Source organism: Notechis scutatus, chromosome 6, assembly GCF_049901735.1.
Source record: "Notechis scutatus isolate UNSWTSFEM ecotype Mainland chromosome 6, rNotScu1.2, whole genome shotgun sequence".
NCBI lineage: Eukaryota > Metazoa > Chordata > Lepidosauria > Squamata > Elapidae > Notechis > Notechis scutatus.
The window spans coordinates 62,501,883-62,525,694 of NC_142014.1; the positions used below are offsets into that span (position 1 = coordinate 62,501,883).

At 36.8% G+C, this 23,812-nt stretch overlaps 1 protein-coding gene across 2 annotated transcripts in view; it reads left to right on the plus strand.

Moving 5' to 3' along the window:
* Positions 1–23,812, plus strand: part of DGKI (diacylglycerol kinase iota) — a 287,785-nt gene that overhangs the window by 262,920 nt on the left and 1,053 nt on the right. For both annotated transcript variants that reach the window (XM_087968515.1, XM_087968516.1), the window contains exons 30-33: positions 14,471–14,508; positions 17,311–17,431; positions 20,772–20,808; positions 22,949–23,048. In XM_087968515.1, the coding sequence (XP_087824641.1) occupies positions 14,471–14,508; positions 17,311–17,431; positions 20,772–20,808; positions 22,949–23,048 (296 nt within the window). The remainder of the gene's footprint in view (positions 1–14,470; positions 14,509–17,310; positions 17,432–20,771; positions 20,809–22,948; positions 23,049–23,812) is intronic.

The following is a 23,812-nucleotide window of genomic DNA, read 5'->3' on the forward strand; positions in this document are numbered from 1 at the left end:
TATCATGTTCTTTAAAAAATAAAGAAAACTGCCATCATTTGGCAGCATGATTTTGGAGGGTGCCAAAAAGTGCAAAACCTGATCTGAGTTCTTTTCAGCCCTTTGCACTGATGGTAGATAAGGAGAGTTGTGTGATTTGCAAACATAAGCACATTTTAGATGGGATTAGACAAATCCAATAGCCATCTATTACAACTGGTTTATCACTTTGAGAAGCACAAGCAATGTAACTTAATGCCAGTTTCTGAGATGAAAGAAGGTGATTAGCCTACTGACCAGCTTTTAGAATAGAATAGAGTTCTTTTATTGGCCAAGTGTGATTGGCAACACAAGGAATTTGTCTTGGTGCAAATGCTCTCAGTGTACATAAAAGAAAAGGTACATTCATCAAGAATCATAAGGTACAACACTTAATAATAGTCAAGGTACAATAAGCAATCAAATCATACCAGGAAACAGTCAATATATATCGTAAGGATACAAGTGAAAAAGTTACAGTCATACAGTCACAAGTGGGAGGGGATGGGTGATAAGGAGAGAAGATTAATAGTAATAGTAGTGCAGACTTTGTAAATAGTTGGACAGTGTTGAGGGAATTTTTCAAGCTTCATGGTCACATCACTCTATTTGGCTTGAACTAGCAAGGCTGGCATTATGTTCCTAATGCTGATTTTGTGTCTCTTTACACTTAAAATACCTAGCAATACGAAGGGTTAGGGTTACTTTTTTTAAAAAAGTAGATGAAACTGCCCTTAAGCTTTATAGTGGACAACAGATATTTTGGTTCTCATGACTTAGTGCAGGGGTGTCAAACTCAAGGCCTAGGGCCCACATCCTGCCCACAGGGTGCTTATATCTCGCCTGCAGATCTGGAAACAGCAGAGGACTGGCCTATGGTGTCTCTACCAGGAAAAACCGAGCTTGGGAGGGTCATGGGCAGCCCTCCCAAGCTCCGTTTTTGCTGGCAGAGGGTTGCAGGAGGCTGTTGCAACCAAAAACACAGCTCAGGAGCTCATTTTTACTGGCAAAGTTCTTGGGCCACCACAGGCGCCCCTGACATGAGTGACATCAAGCTGGCCATGGCCACCTTGACCACACCCACCCTGGAGCCCAAGGTCAAACACAACCGTGATGCGGCCCTCAATGAAATTGAGTTTGACACCCCTGACTTGGTTTTTTTTTTTTTTTAGTGTGCATGTTGATTTTTAAATAGCCATTTTACTTGATGAAGATATCTGAAATTGTTTCTATAATTAAAGGATGGGGTTATAAGGGATAAGATGGTGGAACTATATATAGAATCTAATGTATAAGAAAACATTTTCTTATTTACTATAGACTAGTGTACAGTTGCAGTGCTTTTAGATGTTAAAAATCTAAACATCTCAGGTAGTAGTATCTGTCTCTCAGTTAAAATGGCTGCTGGGTGCTTTTCAAAATCCCTGCATATATTGGCACAAATCTTCCTTATCAAATCTCTTTTTCTTCTCAGTTAGATGTTTTACAGGCTGCACAAACAAAAGATCAGATTTAGAAATATCAATCAGAAGTCTCTTAATCAGAAGTCTGATACAAGAAAACCCTCATCTTGATCTGTACCCAGAAATTTTAAAGCCCTCTTAAATAAGCACATTTGTTAGTTTCTTTGGGCTTTTTTCCTCTTTTTCCTGTTAGTTGATTTTGCAGGGATTTTAAAGTATACGTAGTGCTATTTCTGGAGTAATAATTAGGTCCTTGTGGAATTCTTTTCGTGGGGGTGCCAGCCCAGCTCTGTAAAAATTCTCTGCCAATTTTTGTTAGTGCTTATTCATTCTTCAGACTCCAGTTGAGTCAACTCTTTCTATTCAGGAACAAAGCATAGCTTCTTTTTATATCCCTCCAATTATACAAGTCTAACTACTTTGTTGATGAGATGAAATGAAATAAGATGAGATGAGATACCTACATATATGAATCTGCTAAATTTTTGCTGGGTATGGAGAATGAGTTATTATAAGATATGGCAGTAGAAGAATTACAATTATTTCTACTTTTTAAAAAAGTTTTGTTACCAGCTTACTATATTCTTCCACTAAATAGGAATGTCATCTGTTGAATGGAGAACCCATACCATGATTGGTCATTGGAGAAAATGACCAATCTTTTTCTCCCAATACTATGAGATCTAGGGAACAATGGCCGCCTAATTCCCATTGAAAACACTTGAAACTTATGGTGCAATTAAGTTGAAGCATTCAGAAAGTTGGGAGGGAAGACATATTAGTTTCATTTGGAACTGTGCTCCTTCCTAAATTAGTAAATTTTGTCCTCTGCCCACAAAGTTTTAGAAAATTTGGGCAAGAGATATTCTGGATAGTTGAGTTCTTATTCAGTTTCCTTATTCAGTTACTAATATGGATGGATGGATGATGTGCCATAAAGTTGGTGTTGATTCTTAATGATACACAAAAATACATTTTTTTCCAGGATGTTCTATCTCTATCTCCAATCCAACCCTTGAAAATTCTCAGTGGTGCATTCCTCAGTGCTGTAATTGAGTCCATCCAATTCAACTCTTGCAGCTAAATATTCAAGAAGAGAATACCCCAAACAGTTATAGGTGCTATTATTAAATTTGTCACTGCTCAAAGTCTCAACAATTCTGCTCTAGTATGCCCGAAAGCAGTTGCGGTTGCCATTCATAAAGCTGCTGATTATAAAAGCGATTGGTTGTTGTTTCTGTTGAAATTTCTTTCTACCTTCCACCCCTACTCCTGACAAAGATATAATAAAATAACTTGAAAATCTCAGGTATTGAGTAACATATATTACTTTTTTTGGTGGGAGGAGGGGAAAAGCTTTTCTTTTCCTATGTTATCAAATGTCTATGGAATAGTAGACTGATGTGAAACATTAATTAGATCTCAGCAAACTTTGAAAGATGAGAAATCCTATCTTTCTGGCTACTAAGTAATAGATGGCCTCAATTCAGTCTTGATTCATAGGCAAATGTATGCTATTTTGCCTTGTCTTTAGCAATAAATTGAAGATCCAAAGACAGCTATGTAATTTCTATGATCTTATCCATCTCCCATATCTGTGGTCATTTCCTTTTTTTTTACTTCCTTTAATCCTGGGATGTATAGTCTTATATCATATACCCATATAATGTGAGTTTTTATCTTTAAAAAATCACATTCAGGATTTATTTGATCCATGATTAATTGATCGCTTTTTCAGCATGAGAGCATTTTCTTGTTCCCATTCTTCCTATGTCCAACTTTCACAATTGTCCATTACTGCTAGAAATACCATTGCTTTAACTGTTCTGATCTTTAGCCCTAGAAATAATCTTACCTGGTCAAAGTTTGTCATTTTGCCTTGAGCGGAGACTTGGCCAGAGTCAAAAATGAAATAATGATAAACAAAATCAAAATATTAAATACATTATAAATAAGGAAATGATAGACAAAGAAGCTGAATTAGATCTTCATATAGTGTGCCTAGTTACCAAGAGTACATGTAGACTGCAGTAATAACATAAATGACTTCAAAACTCAATAGTCAGCTTAACCAAAGTAGCTGAGATGAAGAGTAAGCACAGAATCCAGTAATAATACACAACCTTTAAAAATTTAAATAGGCAACATTACATATCTTAGTGCAGTCAGGGAATAGTAGTAATAGTAATAGCAGGAGGCAGGAAGAGCCTTCTCTGTCCTTGATTCTCTCAAACAATTGTCAGACTTTAAGTAGCTTGTTCTACATCAGGGGTGTCAAACTCACAGCCCACAGTCTGGATGCGTCAAAACGCTGGACATACCCACCTCCGGTTTAGCAAAGGGGAAAAAAGTTTCGATATGTCAACATGACGCTGTGAATTTGACACCCCCTGTTCTACATGAATAGAAGAGAATATTTGTTCTCAAGGTTGATTTGTGGGGTCCTTGGTAATCCCTGAGTTTGGTTGGAACAGTATTCTAGCACTGATGATGTTACCTAGTTGGGTAATGAAACATCTGCAAGAAAACAACTAAGCTCAGAGAGCCCCAAGGACCCCACAGATCAATGTTCCCCAACCTTGTCAACTTTAAGATGGATGGACTTTCAACTCCCAGAGTTCCCCAGTCAGGATGGGGAATCAGAGAGCACATGGAACTGATTTGGTCTAACACTGAAAAATAGCCAAGTCATTTTTGTTGGCTTTATTATTTCATTTAAGCTCTTCTTATTGCTATCATTTCAAAATGGACCAGATGGTTGGCACAGTCTATTTGAAATAATGCAATGGAAGGACACATTTTATGAGTTTGCAAAGTGAGCTGTGTCTGTGGGAATAGGCCTGAGTTGCCAAGAGTTTTGAAAACAATTGTCAGGTGTGTGTGTTAGAATAGTCAACATGGCAATTGCAACAGGATCATAAAGCCCTCTTCTGTTTTCTTTCATCATCTTCATGATACATAAAATGGGCAAGGCAACTCCCTTGACTTTGATCCTGTTGCAGACACCTCTGCTGTTATTTTTCTTTTTTAGTATTGACATGCATTTTCTTTTAAAATTTTGATTTATATTAGATGTTTTCTATGATTACTCCTGCATATTCCTATCATAGCTGTAAATTTTCCTGGGATATTTATTTCCCGTTTTGCACTATGGTTTTCTACTTATTCATATTCTTGGCTGAGATATAGTTCCTTGCCTATTTTTTTTCCTTGTTGTAGGTTTGCATTCAGTTGACATACATCTTCCTTGCTCAAGGCTTTTTCTTTACATCTTTCTTTAGCTGTCATGATAGTTTATTCTGAAATCTTCTTGGATCATTTCCTTCTTGAGCTTTAGGGATTTCCCTCCCTGACTTCAGTTTTTATCTGTGTCTATAATTTCTTATATACTGAATTGGTGTTTTTTTTTTTTAAAATGATCTTCTATCCTGACTGTATATCTTCCAAATCAAATCTTTATGCCATAGTTTTTCTTTTTTAATTTCTTTTTAATTTTATAAATTATTTGATGCCAATAATGCATAATCTGTTCTACAATCTGCACCTGGAACCATCCTGGCTGATTGGAATTTATTTCTCCACCATCTGTTTCCTTTTATTCTAGTGTCGTCCATCTAGTGATGGCCATACATTTATGCTGCTTTAAACAACTATTTGCAATAAAGAGTATCTTCTCATTGTAGTGTTTACTCATAGCAAATTTTCTTGTAATGCCAAATTCCTCAATTTCTCTAACTTTTGCATTTCAGTCATCCAATGCTGGTATTCACTCTTTAATGTTTTAATGTTGCAGAAAATTAGCAATTTGCCATAAAATTCCTGAAAGTCTCCTATTGTTGCATATGTACTAAATACGTACACTAGTATAGCATTGATAGGCGTTCATTATGTCTAATAAATATGAGTCTTTCTTTATTGGGTTATAACTGATCAGTTACTTAGATATATCATTTTTTCAGAATCCTTATCACTCCATTCCCTTACATGGTGTCATGCACTGAATAATTGCTTCAAAATATCCCATTTATTTAAATTCTCCTAAACATCCAGTTTAATATGCCTCATTTCTTCTTCAACAATTTCAGGTTTTCTTTGGTTCATACGTCTCAAATTGCATGTTCCAATTATATGTGTGCATGTAAAATCCTCTTTGCACCATTAGTAACCAGTTCTCCTAGTTAATGTGATCTGATCACTCCAAGCCTGACTGAAAGAGTTTCATTCTTGTGATCCTAGTTTTCTCATATTATCAGAGAGGTTCAGACATATTCATACCATTTTCATGGCCTTCTGTTTGACTTTAGAACAGTTTTCTTAGGTAATCAAATTAAACCAAACTTTTATTATGGTCAAAGACCAGCACAATTCTTTTAGGTAGGTTAGCTTCCCTCAAACCTACATACTCTATATATTGTGGATCATGATAGCTTCTGGGCTTTTGACTTTACCAAAAAAGATGATCTAACCTAGAGATTACAGCTTGATCATTGAAATTATTCAGATCTTACACTATATCGGGGTGGAAATTCTATCATTGATATATATGAGTTGTCACTCTAGTTTCAGCACACTGTTATGCTCAGTTGAAAGAACATCTCATAGGAATGTGTGTAGAGACTTCTGGTGACGAGATATGGATGAACGGAGGTGCTGAAGCTTGCTCTGGGTTTCACACTATCTCCTCTTATTGTTGGAGTGACCCTTAGGGGTGCACACATCTTGTAGAGAAGCATGCCAGTGTGGGGAGACTCAAGTCACAGTGTGGAAAAGGCGATTCTCATCGTGACGCAGAGAGACCCTGTGGAGACCGACATCAAGAGACTGTCAGTAATGGCTGTCCTAAAGTCTCGATCATTGCATACAAAAGGAAGCGAGTGAGTGACAAACTGTGGTGAACAAAGAGTGCGAGTGAAAGAATTTGTGATCCTGATTGAGCATTGAATATTGGCGAACCTTAGTTCGAGCGAAGCCCGAAAACAGCGGCCAAAGCAGATACGAGCGGCAGTGAAAGGGCTCATGAGACGGAAGAGGGTAAGGACGTGAGTGATCGGATAAAGAAGATAAGAGAATCAGAGGGACCTGAGTGACTGACAATAATTGGGGGGGGGGGAATGAAAGAAAGAACAACAAATTTAATTTAAGGGAACTTCGAAAGATTTGAATTGTGGATTTTGGGGAAAATTGAAAAGACGAACTTGAGATCGGGGGAGATTTGAAGTAAGGAATTAAATAGTCTTATTACAACTTTAAATATTCCACGGATGAAACTGAATAATTTACTGGTCTCTTTTTGGATTATTGGACTGGAGCTGTAGTAAGTGGAGAAGATTTATTAAAGAAAGAGACTATATGAATTTCAAGATTGTCTCGCAAGACTTTTAAATGAAAGGAGAAATGGCTACAGCGGAAAGCGCGGTGAGATGGTGAAACCAGAGACATTACTCAGCAAGTCTGTGCTTCCGGCACGCTTGGTGAAGGAATTTCGAAGAACTGAACAATTACATTAAGACACTTTAAGCCTTTAAACTTTGCGGATTGCAATAATTATTTCTTGACACCAACTCAACTTTTTTTTATAAAAAGAAGGAGGTAAATGAGGATACTTCTCAATAGTAAATGCTAATTTGTGACAACATATTTAGTATAATAAAACAAAAACAAATTTTACAAGAAATGACCTCTTTGACTAACACAACGTTTAAAACTGAAAAGAGGACTTCTTCAATACAAACAACTGTGATGCCATCACTCTCAGTGATGGCACAAAAGATAATTGAAGAAACTCTACCTGGAGAGAAACAACCTGTCATCACAAATGCCAATATCAAATCGACCCTTCTTACTTTACAAGAATCCATGCTGAAGCTTCAGGAAATAATGGTGAAAAATCATACCGAAACAAGAGCTGATACAAATGAGTTAAAAGAAGAGATGGGGAACTTAAAGGCAGAAATGAAATTAGACATCTTAAAGCTGGATCAAAAAATTGAAACAATACCGCAAGCACTAGAAAGGAATGAATCAACAATAAAGGAGGTTGAGAAAAGGATGGAACAAATGGAAAAGAAGCTGGAAATGGTTGGTGAGCAACTATGAAATGTGAGCAAAGAAATAGACAACTCTTTGGTATATCTGGAAATGGACAAGGCTGCAGCATATTAGAGATTCCAAAATATAACAGAATCTAAAGAAGAGGATTTAGAACAAGTGATGGCAGGAATATTAGCAGACCTATTGGAAAAAGATAAGGATGATATCCTGAAAGAATTAGATGAAGTATATAGAGTGAGCACAAATTACGCAAGGCGCCATAAATATCCAAAAGAGGTCCACGTGAGATTTGCCAGAAGAAAAGTTCGGGATGTTATATATAAAATTTCTAGAGAATTAACAATTACATATAAAGGAAAATAAATCTTGGTGCTTAAACAAATCCCAAGAAGAGTGAGAGAGCAGAGGCGAGATTATAAATTCTTGGCAAACCAATTAAACCAAAAAGGCATCATATTCAGATGGCTAATCCCAGAGGGAATGCTAATTACATGGGAAGAAAGAAAAATTAAAGTAGACTCCATGGAAAAAGCCCAAGTATTCTATGAATGATTGGTAGGCCCTGAAGAATCGAGTCGTAGAGACAAATTAGAAACAAATTCGCAAGATGACCAAGACTATCAAAAGAATAGAGATGGGAATCATAGGAACTCGAAAAATATACAACATCAAGAGAGAGAAGAATCGAAGACGCACAATCAGCCACAAAGAAAGACAGGAGTAGCTACAAGACAAAGAGCAAGAGTCAATTAGGTGATGGACGAAGAAAAGAAAATATTATCAATTAACATAAATGGCCTAAACTCTAGGATAAAAAGGAAAAGAATACTAACGAAACTAATTAAACAAAATGCAGATATAATATATTTACAGGAAACTCATATAAGGAAAGAAGAAGAGAAATATTTACAATGCCCCAAGCTAGGGAACTTGTATACGTCGCCAGCAGATTTTAGGAAAAAGAAAGGAATAGCAGTATATGTGAAGGACAACATGAAAGCAGAGCTATTTTGGACAGACCCCAATGGAAGAATTCTGGTGCTACAAATTTGGATTAAATCAATTCCAATTCTATTAGTGGTAATTTATGCCCCTAACAATAACCAAAAGGAATTTTTTAAACAATTACATGGGAAAATAGTGGAATTAGAGAAAAGGAATATTTGTACCTTGGGGGATTTCAATGCTATTGTGGACCACCAGAAAGATCACAGTAGTGGCGGGGAAAAGAAGAAAAAAGAGAACTACTGAAAACATGTGAGGAAATGATGATTGAATTAAATTTGATAGACATGTGGAGGAAATTAAACCCTGAGAAAAAGCAATTTACATTTTACTCTAATCCTCACCAATCATGGACATGAATTGACATGGTGTGGATGAATGGTGAGTTAGTAAATGCATTAAAAGAGATTGAAATTTTACCAAACAAATGGGCAGATCACAATCCAATTCAGATAGTGTGGAAAGGTAGGAAGAAACCAGGGAAAAGGTGGACCCTAAATACACAGCTAATTAAAGAGAAAAAATTTATGAATAGACTTAAGGAGGAATTAGATTATTTCTTAAAAGAAAATAACAATGAGGCAACTATGAAACAGAATATTTGGGATACAATGAAGGCATTAATAAGAGGCACAACGATATCATACACCACTAAAAGAAATAAAGAAAAATATGCCCAACAAAATAAATTAGAACAAAGAATCAAAAAATTAGAAATTCAACTACAAAACACCCCAAAAGATTGTAAATTGAAAAAACAGATGATAATTACTAAACATAAATTAAACTCAATTGAACAAGGAGGAATGGTTTTAAAGTTGAATACAGCTAGACAGATATTCTTTGAACAGGCCAATAAACCAGGAAGGTGGTTGGCTACAAATTTAAAAAAGGAAAACAAAAAAGATTGATCTACCAATTAATAGATGAAAATGGGGATATCCAACAAGGAATAGAACAGAAAAAAGAAATTGCATGTAAATTCTTTGAAGATCTTTATAAAAAGGAGGTAAATTAGGACATGATAAGAAACTATTTGGGTATTACTAAAGATAAAATAATCAAGGAGGAGATGAAGGAAATGTTAACTAGAGACATTACGTGGCCTGAGTTAAAAATAGCAATAGAAAACCAAAAGAACAATAAAACCCCAGGACCTGATGGGATACCAGGGGAACTGTATAAGAAAATAGAAGAACAAATAGGACCTCTCATGGTGGAAGAATATAATGAGGTCCTACTCGCAGCAAGAATGCCAGATTCATGGAAGGAGACACTGATATCGTTGATCCCGAAAGAAGATTCAGACTTACGACTTATAAAAATTATAGACCAATTTCACTGTTAAATACTGATTATAAAATATTTACCACAATTATAGCAAATAGATTAAAAATATTGAATGAATATATACATAAATATCAAAACGGATTTCTTCTCAATAGACAAATCAGGAATAATTTAAGAATAATACTAAATGTTTTGGAATACTACGAAGCCCATCTAGAAAAACAAATAGCCCTTGTATTCTTGGATGCACAGAAGGCCTTTGATAATCTAAATTGGCAATTCCTAATCCAACAGATTTACAATATGAATTTAGGCACTAAATTTGAAAACATTGTGACAATTTATGATTCACAAAAGGCAAATATTATAATTAATGGAGAGTACACACGCGCAATAAAAATAGAGAAAGGGGTTAGGCAGGGATGTCCACTATCTCCTCTGCTCTTCATATTATCTTTGGAAACATTGCTTACACGAATTAGACAGAATCCAGGAATAAAAGGACTAAAAATTAAGAAAGAAGAATATAAACTCCAGTCATTTGCGGATGATATGGCTTTTTTCATAGAGGAACCAATTGAAACAGGTCAAGAACTATTGAAAGAATTAGATCAATTTGGGAAAGTTGCAGGACTTAAAATCAATAGGGAAAAAATGAAATTAATAACTAAAAATTTAACAGAAAAACAAAAATTAAAATTGGAAAGGATAATGGGATTACAAATAGTAAAAAAAGTTAAATACTTAGGAATTTGGTTGATGGCTCAATGCAAAATCCTAATGGAAAATAATTATAATAAATTATTACAGCAAGTCAAAAAAGATTTAGAGACATGGGTTAAATTGCAAATCTTCTTATTAGGGAGGATTGCCACTATAAAAATGAACATTCTGTCTAAATTTATTTACTTATTCTAAACAATACCAATAAAAATACATAAAAATTACTTCATGGAACTGAACAAGATAATCACCAAATTTATTTGGCAAGGGAAAAACCGAGGATAAACCTAAAGGCAATGCAAGATATGAAGAGCAGGGGAGGTATGGCACTCCCAAATTGGGAATTATACTATGGTGCAGCCTCCTTACTTCGGTTGAAAGAGTAGGTAAACTTGTTGAATAAAAAAAATCTTATTTCTAGAAGGCCATGATTTACAGAGGGGGTGGCACACATTTTTATGGGACACTGGAAAAATTAAACAGAATTATTTCCACAGACAAATAATTCCTTATTGGCTAATTGGAATAAAATAAAATAAAAATTATTTAAAAATCCCCATCTGCATCTCAACGATGGAGGCGATGATACATCCAAATAATCTAGATCTTAATAAAATGATAAAATACAAAGACCTTCTTGATGCGCAAGGAACTTTAAAATCATGGCAAGATCTCCAAGAACAAGGGCTACAAGTAGACCGGTGGGCTTACGTGCAGATTCAAAATAGCCAGGACAAGAAAAAAATTGGAATTTATGCTACAACAATTAGATAAAATCCTATTAGGCCCAGATAAAAAATTTTAAACTAAATTTTATAATTATTTATTAGAGATAGAATTAGAAGAGGAAGTAGTTAAAGGCAACATGATAGCTTGGAATAGAAACATAGGACGTAGCATCACATTATTAGAATGGGAAAAGGTCTCGACAAGGAATAATAAAATTACAAAATCAGCAACATATAAAGAAAATGCCTATAAAATGTTTTATAGATGGCATCTCTCGCCCTCGAGAATAGCGAAAATGTCTCCTAACATGAATCTGAATTGCTGGAAATGTAAAAAGAAACATGGAATATTCTTTCACCTGTGGTGGTCTTGCACTGAAGCCCAAAGATACTGGCCCAGAATAAAAAAATGGTTGGAAATAAAAGCGGAGCAAATTGAATTAAAACCAGAATTCTTCTTACTGGGGATGTTTAATAGACAAATTTCTAAAAAAGTCAGATATATAATACTGCACATTCTTATTGCAGCCAGAATAACCTTTGCACAGTGTTGGAAACAAGCAGATATTCCAACAGAAGAAATGGTCATTCAGAAAATAACAGCCTGTGCAGAGATAGATAAGTTAACCTTAGCACTTAAGGAAAAAGAAACATCAGAATATTATACTGTAGAAGCTGGGAATGCTGGTATGACTGGATAGAACAAAAATAGAAAATATATTAGTAAACAACATAAAATGTAAAAGAGATAGTAATCATATACTCGCAATAAGATGTATTTGTAAATATGTCACCAATATTGATAACAAACAAGGAACCAGACTGTCGATAATAGAATTGCTAGGGTTTTTTCTAAATCGTTTTTTCTTTTTCTTTTTCTTTCTGTGTGTTGTGTATGCTTGTTTGACATTTTAGTTGTATAATCAGTAAAGTTTGTTTTAAAAAAAGGAATGTGTGTAGAATTTATAGATGAGAGTGTGTAGATTTTTAGCACTGAATTCTTATCTCTGGATTTACTCTTCTAATTAATCTGTTATAATAAGGGATTTTTATCTGCATTTCCTACTATTATAATTTACTGAAGAACATGTTTTGATGATTGCTCAAAGTAGAAAAATACTTCAGTAAAATTCTTATGGTATATATATACTATATCTACTACATATACTATTATTATTTGATGAAGTGGTTAATAGTGCATAAGTGAATAACTTATTCCTCCAACATTTCAGCCTTCATTTAGTCATAAAGAAGGACATCATGAGGATGTTCATAATTTTTTTTAGCAAGGCAGTTGGGAAGTTTGCAGAATAATAGGGAAAATGAAACAAAAGTACACAATAGTAGTTTTGGCAATAAGACACTAGGAAAAAAACAGAAAATAAATGCTAAAAAGATTGAATAATTGTCTCTGACACAGAGGTTAGGAAAAGAGACATCTCTTCTAAAAAATTTTTGGGATAAATTGAAGGATAGACTTTGGCACAATTTTAATCTACTTGACATTTTCTGCTAAGAAGAAATAACAAAGAATTGCAGCCAGATTCTTTGTACATTTTGAGTGAATTCCCAGACTGCAAGGTTTACAATCTGCTTATTGAATTAATTGAGAAACTGGAATAGGTTCAAAGAAGGCCAATAATGATGATCAGGGAACTAGAAATAACATCTTATGAAAAGCAATTAAAGACACTAGACATGTTTAGTCTTTAGAGCAGAAGATTGGAGATGATATGATAGCACAAGTACTCAAAAATGTCAGAATGTCACACCTATCCTTCACTGTTCCAGAGTTTAAGAATAATACATTGTTAGGAAGGCAGAATGCACTGAATATTAGAAAAACAAATCTGATAATGAGAATAGTTTAACAATATAGTTTTTAGATGAGTGCTAGCTGGACAGCTTTCTGGCAGAAATCCTAAATTGGAAACCTCCACTGAATGAAAGTTAGATCTGATGGTCTAAATCAGTGATCCCCAACCTTTTTTACGCCGCGGCCCGGTATCCCCAACCTTTTTTATGGCGCGGCCCAGTACCGACATCAGCTGGGCGCCGCCATCTTGTTTTGATGAAAAAGTGCTTCCGGTGAGCTCACCGGAAGCACTTTTTCATCAAAACAAGATGGCGGCGCCAGCAAGCCAGCGGCCCGGTAGGACTTGTTCCACGGACCGGTACCGGTCCGTGGACCGGTGGTTGGGGACCCCTGGTCTAAATGGCTACTTCCAACAATACAATTCTGTGAGTCAGTTGCTATTGTTATTGCAATGTCTGTTTCAGCTTTCTGCAGATGTCTCTATTGGTGTAGTTATTTACACGTGTGCAAAATTAATGCACCTATGAGCCATTTTGAATACTAGGGCAAATGGTAAAAAAAGAAATTATGAGAAAGAGAGGGGGGAAGAGGGAGAGGGAGAGGGAGGGAAGAAGGGAGGGAGAGGGAGAGAGAGGTGAGATCTTATTATCTTCCTATATTTTTTTTAAAAAAATCTAGCTTTTATTTCAAATACAGTGAATGTCTATTACCACTCATTGATAGCTGGGCCCCATACTCTGCATCCAGGGTAACTATATTATTGATAATTACTTTTACTTATAAAGTAATTCTTTCTAGGCTCAGCTTATGTTCAGGAGCCTAAAAGTAGTTCTCGACTTGCAACAGTCCACTTAGTGACTGTTCAAAGTTACAACTGTTCTGAAAAATGTGACTTATGAGCATTTTTCACACTTACGACCTTTGCAGCATCCCCATGGTCACATGATCAAAATTCAGACACTTGGCAACTGGTTCATATTTATGTCACGTGATCCCCTCTTGCGGCCTTCTGACAAGCAAAGTCAATGGGGAAGCCAGATTCACTGAACAACCGTGTTCTAATTTATCAACTGCAGTAATTCACTTAACAAATATCTCACTTAACAACTGAAATTTTTGGCTCAATTGTGGTCATAAGTTGAAGACCACCTGTATTGCCTTACAAAGAGTGCTGCTGAACTCAAATCAAACAAATTGGTTAATTTAAACACAAACTAATATAAGCCTCAGAATGCACTGCTAAAAAATCCTTGGAAGATCATGTCTCTAGGATATCAGCCTGCAGAATATATTCAGTTAACATAATCAAGGGAATACATGCCTCTTTTGTCAGGAATAAACATGATTGTTAATAATATTTCCTTATGTCTTTGCAGCACTTTTACAGTCAGTAATAGCTGGTGATTTTCTAAGAGTAAGTAAAAGAAGTTATCATGCTGTATATCTCTTTGATAGTATGTGTTGAGTTACTAACAGTTTGTTTTTGTGCACCATATGGTGACATTCAGGATACCTCCATATCCCCATTTCCCCCTACATTGGAATCAATTCCAGTTTTCTTAGAATTCATAATATTGTACAGTTTGGATAGCATAGTTGATTTATTTTGGATTTTATTCCAGGTTATTAAAAACCATAGCAAATGTGGTATTTTCCTTTTGCTGCAATTCTAAAATCCTTATGGGAACACTTGGTGGGAATGCTCTCCTTGTCTGCTGGCAGCTCTTCACTTCTCTCATCTAGCCTGTCCTCACCCACAGAAATTCAGCATCCTGTTCCTGGATCTCATCCAATTTTGGAATATAGCTTCAGAAACATTGATTCCTTGGGTCTTTTAGCCAGCAACCACTAGTGGGCTTTAGAATAGTGATAGTAAGCAAAGGATGCCCTTCTTTATTCTCTTCCTTTGCTCTGCTTTAGTTTCCCCTGTCTGGAGTAAGAATAATTTTAGGATTTTTTTGGCTTGCTTCCTACAGGAAGAATGAAGCATTTTCTTCTACCTATTTTTTCCCCATCAAGAGGGCATCTCAGAATTACAGGCTGTACTTTTGTAAAATTGATTTAACCTTATGCCTCTTAAACAACTACCTTTTCCAGATAAACTTGACTTTCAGGTACTGCTAGATATAAATTCAATAAACAACATGGAAGATGCTAACTAGGGTTACCTCAGTTTTCTCACTCTCTCTAGTCTTCGTGTTTGAGCCAGTGAGAAATTGTCTCCAACCTCTCCCAGTTCAGTCACCATGGCAACATACAACCACATCTATTAGGAAAAGCATTTGGCAGCAAACAGGAAGCCTCCTTTAAAAACATCCAGGGCTTTGATAAAGATGGTTAACAAATGCAAATTAACTTCAGTTTTGCAAGGACACATTGTGTGCTGTTAATGCACCTGATTGGAATGAAAGGTCCTGCGATGAGTATGATCCTAAATTGAGTAATACATTTCCTATAAGGCTTATGTTTTGTTACTTTTGTAATTCTTCTCATTCTTCGTTGCCATTCTATACAGGGCTGCATGATGTCTAATAAAGTCTTGGCTGAACCTTCAGAGTCTTTCCATTTTTTTTTTTTTTTACTATTCTGTTTTATGTGATCAAGTAGAATTATATTTGTTGTTAACTTTTGAGACAATCTTATTTTCTGGCAACTTCTTGGACAAATTCCTGTACTTTTCTTGGAACTATTTTGGGAACTATTTTGCCATTGCTCCTTCCTAGGATAGAGAGTACATAACTAGTTCAGACACCCAGCGGGCTTCATGCCTAAGGCAGGACAAGAACTCAGTTTACTGATTTCTAGCTTGGTATCTTAACCATTACACCCAAGCGGCTTAGTCAATAGATACACAAGAATAATCATATCAATACATTCAATGTGACTAAATAACAACATCCAATTTAGTTCTTTTTTGTCTCTTAACATTGCTCAATTATTTGGGCTGCCCCTACCTATATTTTGGAGCGCAATCCCATTGAAGTGCCGACCTCTGTTTGAAAGGATTTCATTTCTTTATTCTGAAATTCCTTTCTAATCTTTAAAAAAAAGCTAACACTTAACGAACAATCACAAACACCTTGGAATTTTAGTAACATTGCAACTTCAAAGACCATCATGAGCATAAAAATTTAGGTTAGATTCAAGTAGCTGCCAGAATAAGCAAAGTGCACCAGTCTGTTCTCTCGTGATTTATGACCAAACTAATGGTACATTATCTGCTTCCCTTTGCATTTCATTGTAATTTCAGTATTTGCTATGAATGCAGTTCAGTTATTAAACAGGTTCCAGGAATACTAAGTCTAATCTGTATCCTCTGATGTCAGAGTGAAAGAGGGAGATGATTCCACTCCCACCCCCCCAATAATTATCCTTCGTTTTGTAGCAGTTGAAGCTCGATTCAAAGGATATATTTTTCTGGCTGGCAGATCACACTTATTTCAGATGTTCTTTTTTTCCCCAATGTAAATTTTGCATTTTTTTTTGTTTCAGACAGGTTGTCCAGTGCATAGGTTAGGAATATTGTTATTTTTCTCAGCTCTACAGTCTTGCTAATGCTTGACCGAGGCCTTCTCATTCATTGCCCTGATCTATAACTCTGAGTAAATGGTCTGTTCAATCAACAGATTATCACCCTACAAAATCTATCCAAACCATCATTCACAGATTTCCCCAACCTACAAATTTCGAGAAATGTTGAGATTGTTGCATCTAACTATTCCCACCTTGAGTGGCCACCTTCTCAAGACTAGGTTGGAAAAGGCTGCCATATGCACTGTAAACCAATATGCATTTTGATCTTGGATTAAAAAAGAAGAAATTTCCAGTTAGGTTAGGGGATTATACCTTTGACCTTGACTGATCTTAGCAAGTGAAAAGAGAATAATGGCCAACCAAAGAAAAATAAACTTAAAATGCTCTTTCATTCCATCCTGCACCAGCAGCTTGTCTTTTTCTCTCTCTCTCTAGGAATCTGTACTTGGCTGCGTTTGATAGGGTGGCAGCTGAGTACATTCATTTAGGCCAGCATTGATGATGTTACCTAGTTGCCTAATGAAAGTCTGCAGGAAGCAGCAGCTAAGCTCAGAGAGACACAAGGACCCCACGATCCAGCCCTGAGCTACAAATATTCTCTTCTGTCGCTACTCATTTATGACCATTACTGAAATGAAATCATGATTTTGAATAATTACATTTCCCCCCCTCTCTATTCCAGTTTGTAGAATGCTGTAAAAAAGGAGCTAATTTATTAATCCGGGGACCTGACCATTGTTCCTTGCTTCATCATGCAGCAAAGACTGGGCATGGTGAGATTGTAAAATACATTATAGAACACGGTGAGTGAATTATTCATCCTGTTTCACTTACTATTATATGGGTGCATTTAAAGGAGTGGATAATCATCTTGTCAAATCTATTGCTTATTTGTTTCTCACTCTGAGCCTGTTTTATGAATTAGTTCTCTGAGGAGTTATATATAAATAGAGGAGACTGTCTCACATTTCTCAGATAGATCAGATTCCTGAGGCTGGAAGTAAAGAAGAAATTTTGTTTGATTCCCACCCCCCCCTTTCTAATATGGCTAGTATAGAAATAGTTTTACAGAGATCTTTACAGTGTGGTTGAAAAAAGCTGAGCGGGCCCTTTTCCAGCATACATATACTCCCTTTCATTTGAAAATCTGGAACAGAAAATGAAATAACAGTTGTGGTAAATGGTGGATGATAGAATTTACATTTGATATTTTACCGTTACAACCAGAAGATTTTCCAAGTGCTTAATAATGACTAGAACCATGTCCTGAATTTCAGTCTCAATTTAAATTTCTCTCTCTCTTCTCACCCCTATGGATGGTATGTCTCTTTCTCAATATCAATCTTAACTTCTATACTTATTTACATGTTTTCCTCACTGATCATAGTACTAATTGTTTCTTTAGCCATAGTGTTTCCTGAATGGTTTATGGAATATGTATGATTATTGCTATCATGCTGCCCTAGTCAACTTCAGAGTTCTTTCAGGCCTGTCCTCTCCCACCCACCTGTTTGTGTATTAATCATACATATGTTCATATGTGTTAAGAAGGTTACAAAAGAAAATAGATTGGTTGCATGTAAAAGGATCAGAGTAAACATCTCTTTGTTTGACATCTAATACAGAGGGTGGGATTGTTTGGGAAGGAGAGAATGGCAGTCATGGAGCCCTTTAGTTGGAAAATTCCACAAAGACTTGACATGTTTGCTTTCTCTGTCCTCTTCCTATGAACTCAGAGAAGGATGAGCTATCTGCCATCTTTCCCCATTCTCAGCTTTCTCACATGTAGAAGCAACGGTATAGAAACTCAAGCTCATTTGCATCCTGGGAAACCACCAGCCTATGTGTTGGCTTGAGCAACTGAAGGCAGGGGGAGGAGAAAGGAGTTAATAATTGGAAAGAGATGGATGATTAGAGACATTAAGGGCAGACTGTGGTTCCCATGGGGCATCCTCTCCAATACTACCCACGTTTGAGTTCTTTTCAAGTGAGAGTGCCCCCCATTATTTCCTCTTGATTTCCCAGAGCCCTTTATTTATTTCTTTGCCTCCTTGCATCTCCTTCCTTCCTTCCCACCCTCCCTCTTGTTTTATTTTACTTTCCCTCCCTGCTGTTTTGCTTGATGGAAATCTCACTGATGCATTTCCCTTTTGGACTTGCCTTGGGTTAGTTGGCGCACTCTCTCTCTCTCCCTCTACCAGGCCCCTTTCTTTTTCTTTTCTCACTTGTCCCTTGCTAAGACAGCCAGCTCCCTGCTGTGGCAGAAGGACAGTAGCATTTGCTTTTCCAGTGCCAGCCTTTCCCACATCTGTGTAGCTATTGTTCTATGCCGGAGGGGGATCTGGAATCATTAGCTGGCAGCAAACAGCAGCTCTGAGGGACAGAAAATTAGAAGGAGAATGTTTATTTGGAGGCCCATAACGTTGAATAAGTCTAGCAGTTCACGATTAACCTCTCCCTTCTTTATTTTCTTTTTGGTTCCCCTCTTATTTTCTCTTAATCTTTAGATGGTCACCCCCTTAGCTTGGGCCTGTTCAGTCTTTAGTACATTCAGGAGGTTATAAAGAATGTTGATTTACAGTTTTTACTGATATTGTTGTTATAAATTATTTGCTGCTTCCTTATTACCAAACTCAGGGAGTATAAAGACATAAAATATTTTTTTTTGCTATTGTTGATCAATTTTGACAGATTATGTGCTATTATGAGCCAAGGTGGTGCAATGGTTAGGATCTGTTGCATTTCTACAAGATTATATGAAACAGTCTTACATACTACAAGTATGCATCATGGTATATATGAGCCACAGTGTGGCAGTGGTTAGAATGCAGTCCTGCAGGCTACTTCTGCTGACTGCCGGCTGACTGAAATTTGGCAGTTTGAATCTCACCAGGCTTCTGGTTGACTCAGCCTTCCATCCTTCTGAAGTGGATAAAATGAGGACCCAGATTGTTGGGGGCAAGATGCTGATTCTGTAAAACACTTAGAGAGGGCTGTAAAGCACTGTAAGTCTAAATGCTATTGCTGTTAAGTCAGTTTTGACTCTTAGCAAACACATAGATATATTTTCCCCATTGCTATTCTAGCTAGAATCAGGCCATAGATTGTCCTGAGTCTTTTAACCTGTTGTCCAACTGGAGATGTTGGACCAAGAACTGCAGCATGCAAAGCGCTATCTCACTCATAAGTTATTTCCTCTCTACAATTACTTCTCATATCACATTCTTTCTACAAGGATATGATGGAAAAGGGACTGTTCATCTTTGTACTCTGTTAATCGTCTAAGGCAGGGGTCTCCAACCTTGGCCACTTGAAGACTTGTGGACTTCAACTCCCAGAATTCTGGGAGTTGAAGCCCACAAGCCTTCAAGTGGCCAAGATTGGAGAGCCCTGGTCTAAGGCAAAGATCCCCTACACCTGTATGAAGTTTCAGATTGTTCATCAACCCCCAAAGATTTATTATATGAAAATAATTTAATAAATACTACTTTAATAATAATATCATTGGTGATACGGCTACTAATAATAACAATAACAACAATGGATACTCCCATCTACCCTTGGGGAACCCTGGCCCAAAGCAAGATTGAGACACAATTTTTACTGGGTGAGAAAGGGAATGAAATTCTTCCTTTTGTCTCTGAAGTTGAATCTAGAGGGTGATGGAGTAAAAATATCTTATGCACTTTCTAAATTGATTCAGCTGGGAGAAATTGTTTGCTCCCCCTTCCTTCCAAAAGGAGAAGAAAAAAAATCACTGTTGTTATGAGCAGTATAGCTTATTGTGAGAGAATATCCTGTTTCGTTATATCAGCATTTCACCATAATTCTGCTGCCTCCCATAATTCAATTCAATCTCAAGAGGGCTTTTCAAGAAAGTGAAGTATGGGTAGCAAACAATGATTACAGAACTTGTAGAGAAAAACATTAAGTATTGCATCCTCAGCCATCTCCAGTAATAAGACAGACTCAAAAAAAAAATCCCTGAAAAAACATTAAAGTACTCTGAGGATGAGCTAAATACAAAAAACAAAACAATAGAGTCTTTCACTCAAGAAGAAAATTTCTGGGGGAGCGGGATGAGGGACAGATTCAACATCCAGTAGAAAACAAGAGCATCATCTGTTTTACTTTCTTTTGTAGGTCCTTCTGAGTTACTGGATATGACAGATAGCGAAACGTAAGTCTTGCTCACTCAGCTCCTCTTCTCATATTTTCATTCCAGTTTACTTTTAGTTGCATAGAAAATCAAAGCGATGTCATGTAGGATGAAGCATAAAATAACAATTTAATGTGTTGATTTACACAACTTCAGCCTTTCCATTCCAGTTTAAAGACTATGTTGTATGCCTTTTAAAACTCATGAAGTTCTGAGAAATCCATAGTTGTCTTCTGAACCCCTTTCCCCTCCCTTCCCCTCACAGCAAGTATTACAGTCCTGTCTACCAAATCCAAAGTGATTACTTGGAGGACATCATTAGATACATGAAAGTTCACTATACATTAGGGTTTTTGTTTTGATTTTCCCCTTCAAATCTAAAAGAGAAAGGAAAAAAAAAAAAACCTTTCAGTTCTAGCCAACACGACCAGTAGTGATGAAAGCTGAAGTTCAAATCAATACTGGGCAAGGGTGGACTTCAAAAATTTCAGCAACCTGTTCTCTGCCCAGTTGCTGGGTGGGTGTGGCCATGGTGGGTGTGGCCTAGTTGGTCTCCTGCACCAGAGCAGGGGAGCTGTTTTCGCCTTCCCCAGGCCTCTGGGAGGGCGAAAACGGCCTCCCCCGGGCTCCAGAAGCACTCTGGAGGCCAGAAACAGGCCCATTTCCAGCCTTCCAAAACCTCTGGGAGGCCCGTTTTTCACTCTCTCAGGCCTCTGTGTGGGCCGTGCACTTACCTTGTATCCAAAATGGGCCACATGGAGACTCCTGGGAGGGGAGGGGGGGGGGGGGGAGGGGTGGGATGGGGTGGGGTGTGTGGGGCCAGCCATGGGTGGGATTTAGCGATTTGCTAAACTGCCATAACATTAGCTACGGGTGAACATGTAGCAGCCCACCCCTGATACTGGGTCAAATCCATGTTTCATTCTTTTATGCAAAAGATGAGCTTCCTCCTATCTCATTTAGGGGATTAAAAGCAATTTTGTAGAAATTCTTAGAGAGAAGTAAGGACATTGGCTTATATTGAGAAAAAACATCTGCATTTGAATTTCAGTTTAATTTTTTTTCAAGTTTGTATACTCCTTTGTAGGGGGGTGATTGGTCCCTTTCATTCAACTTATTGAGCCTCAGAATGATCATTTGATGATGCTATCAGGTGATGGTTGTCTAGAAGAAGCTGAGGGAAAAGGCTTATACATTACAGTGAAGCAGTATATGAGCTGGGGGCTACCATTAAGTAAAAAAACAAAAAAAAATCTATACAAAGCTTTATAGATCCCTCTAAGCTATCATCTTGCACTAATAATTCATAATTTCAAATTGGGCAAATTGTTGGAAAGTGAACAGATTGGCATAATGCTAGTCTAAAAGCATTTGAAAAGAATAAGCAGATTAGTGAAAATTTAATGGTGCTGCAAGGAAAAAAAATCCTTAAGATATCTAGAGTTCTAGCTGTGGTTGGGATCTAATTAATCTATACCTGCATGTTTTCGCTTCTGGATAGAATTAATTTCTTTCTACAATAAGAACATAAAGATCCACCATTAGGCAGCCTGTGAGAATCACAGCTTGTATTTGCAATCTCTGCTAAATCCTTTGGTTTTAAGCCCAAGCCCCCAAAAAATGGAATAAAACATCTTCATATTTGTTTAAATGTTAACACCCAGGTTTTAGAGTGTATATATCTTCAGAGATGACATAATATTTCCAAAATCTAGTTCCAAAATCTAGGGAATTATACAACATAAATATTGATGTCTGCTTTAAAGTTTTTAAAGCACACACATGTAAGCATACTCCACTGCTTGAAGCCAAAGAATTTTATTGTTCAGATTCTGGGAATGAAAGAGAAGGAAATTTACTCTTCAAGGGAATTTATCCAAATGGGCAGGGGTGTAGGGGAAAAATCCAATCATGTAAGTGATTTAAAATTGGACCTCAGTGTGGGTAACAACTTAATATTCAGTACGTTGCTTTAAGCATGGCAATAAAGCAAAGCAAAACTAAAATGAAAGCTTTGAGCACTCTGAAGACCATATTCTGCTCTACCAAAGATCTAGAGGACAAATTAAGAAAATGTGCCTGTGTCAGCAACCCTCAAATTTATGTCCTTTGAATGTAATTCATTATATTAATAGTTTTTTTGTCCCCATTAAACACCCAGGGGTGAGACAGCATTGCACAAGGCAGCTTACCAACGCCACCGTGGCATCTGCCAGCTGCTGGTAGAGGCAGGGGCATCGTTGAGGCAAATGGATTCCGAGGTAACCAAACCAAACCAAACAAATCCATTTTAATAGTTCTGTGTGCAAGTGAAATCAATATGAGCCAACCCAGGCGATGCCTTTGCAAATACGTTGAGAGCCTCTGTGCTTGCTTGTTTTTCAGCACACTTTCACTGTGTTCACTTGGACAGAAGCCCTGCTGGTTTTATTTACCTACCGTTTGTCACTTGCTATCAGCAATTTCAAGTTGGCTCTTGACAGTAGTCAAAACCATGGAATCTACAAGAATATAAGTAATGTAAAACCACAGTGTATGAGCAATATAGCCAGCTGGTAAATCAGCATTTTAAAAGGGTTATATGATCTTGAAATGCCACAAGAATTGAAATGATGGGATTTCGTGTAGTGCCTATACCGGTGAAGATGTTTTTAATTTTAATTTGGAGGCCACTGCATAGTTCTTGGTAACTAGTCAGTTTAAGACTAGAAGAAAATATTGTTAGGTTGTAGCATTCAAAGATTCATTGATTTAAGTGTTGATTTAAAACAGGACTTCACACTTAGAATCCACCAAAACAAAGCTCATTGGAGCTTTATTTATGGTGGCCCATCAGAACAACTTGACAGAATTGTTAAAGGTAACTGTGTTTTCAATATTCACTTTAAAAAATGAATTCATATTCAGTCAAATAAAGGACTAAGGGCAGGGGTGGGATTCTACCGGTTCTGTCCACTTCTGTAGAACCGGTTGCTATGAAAAGCAGCAAACAGAAAACATACATAGAACTGGTTCTATGTCTGCT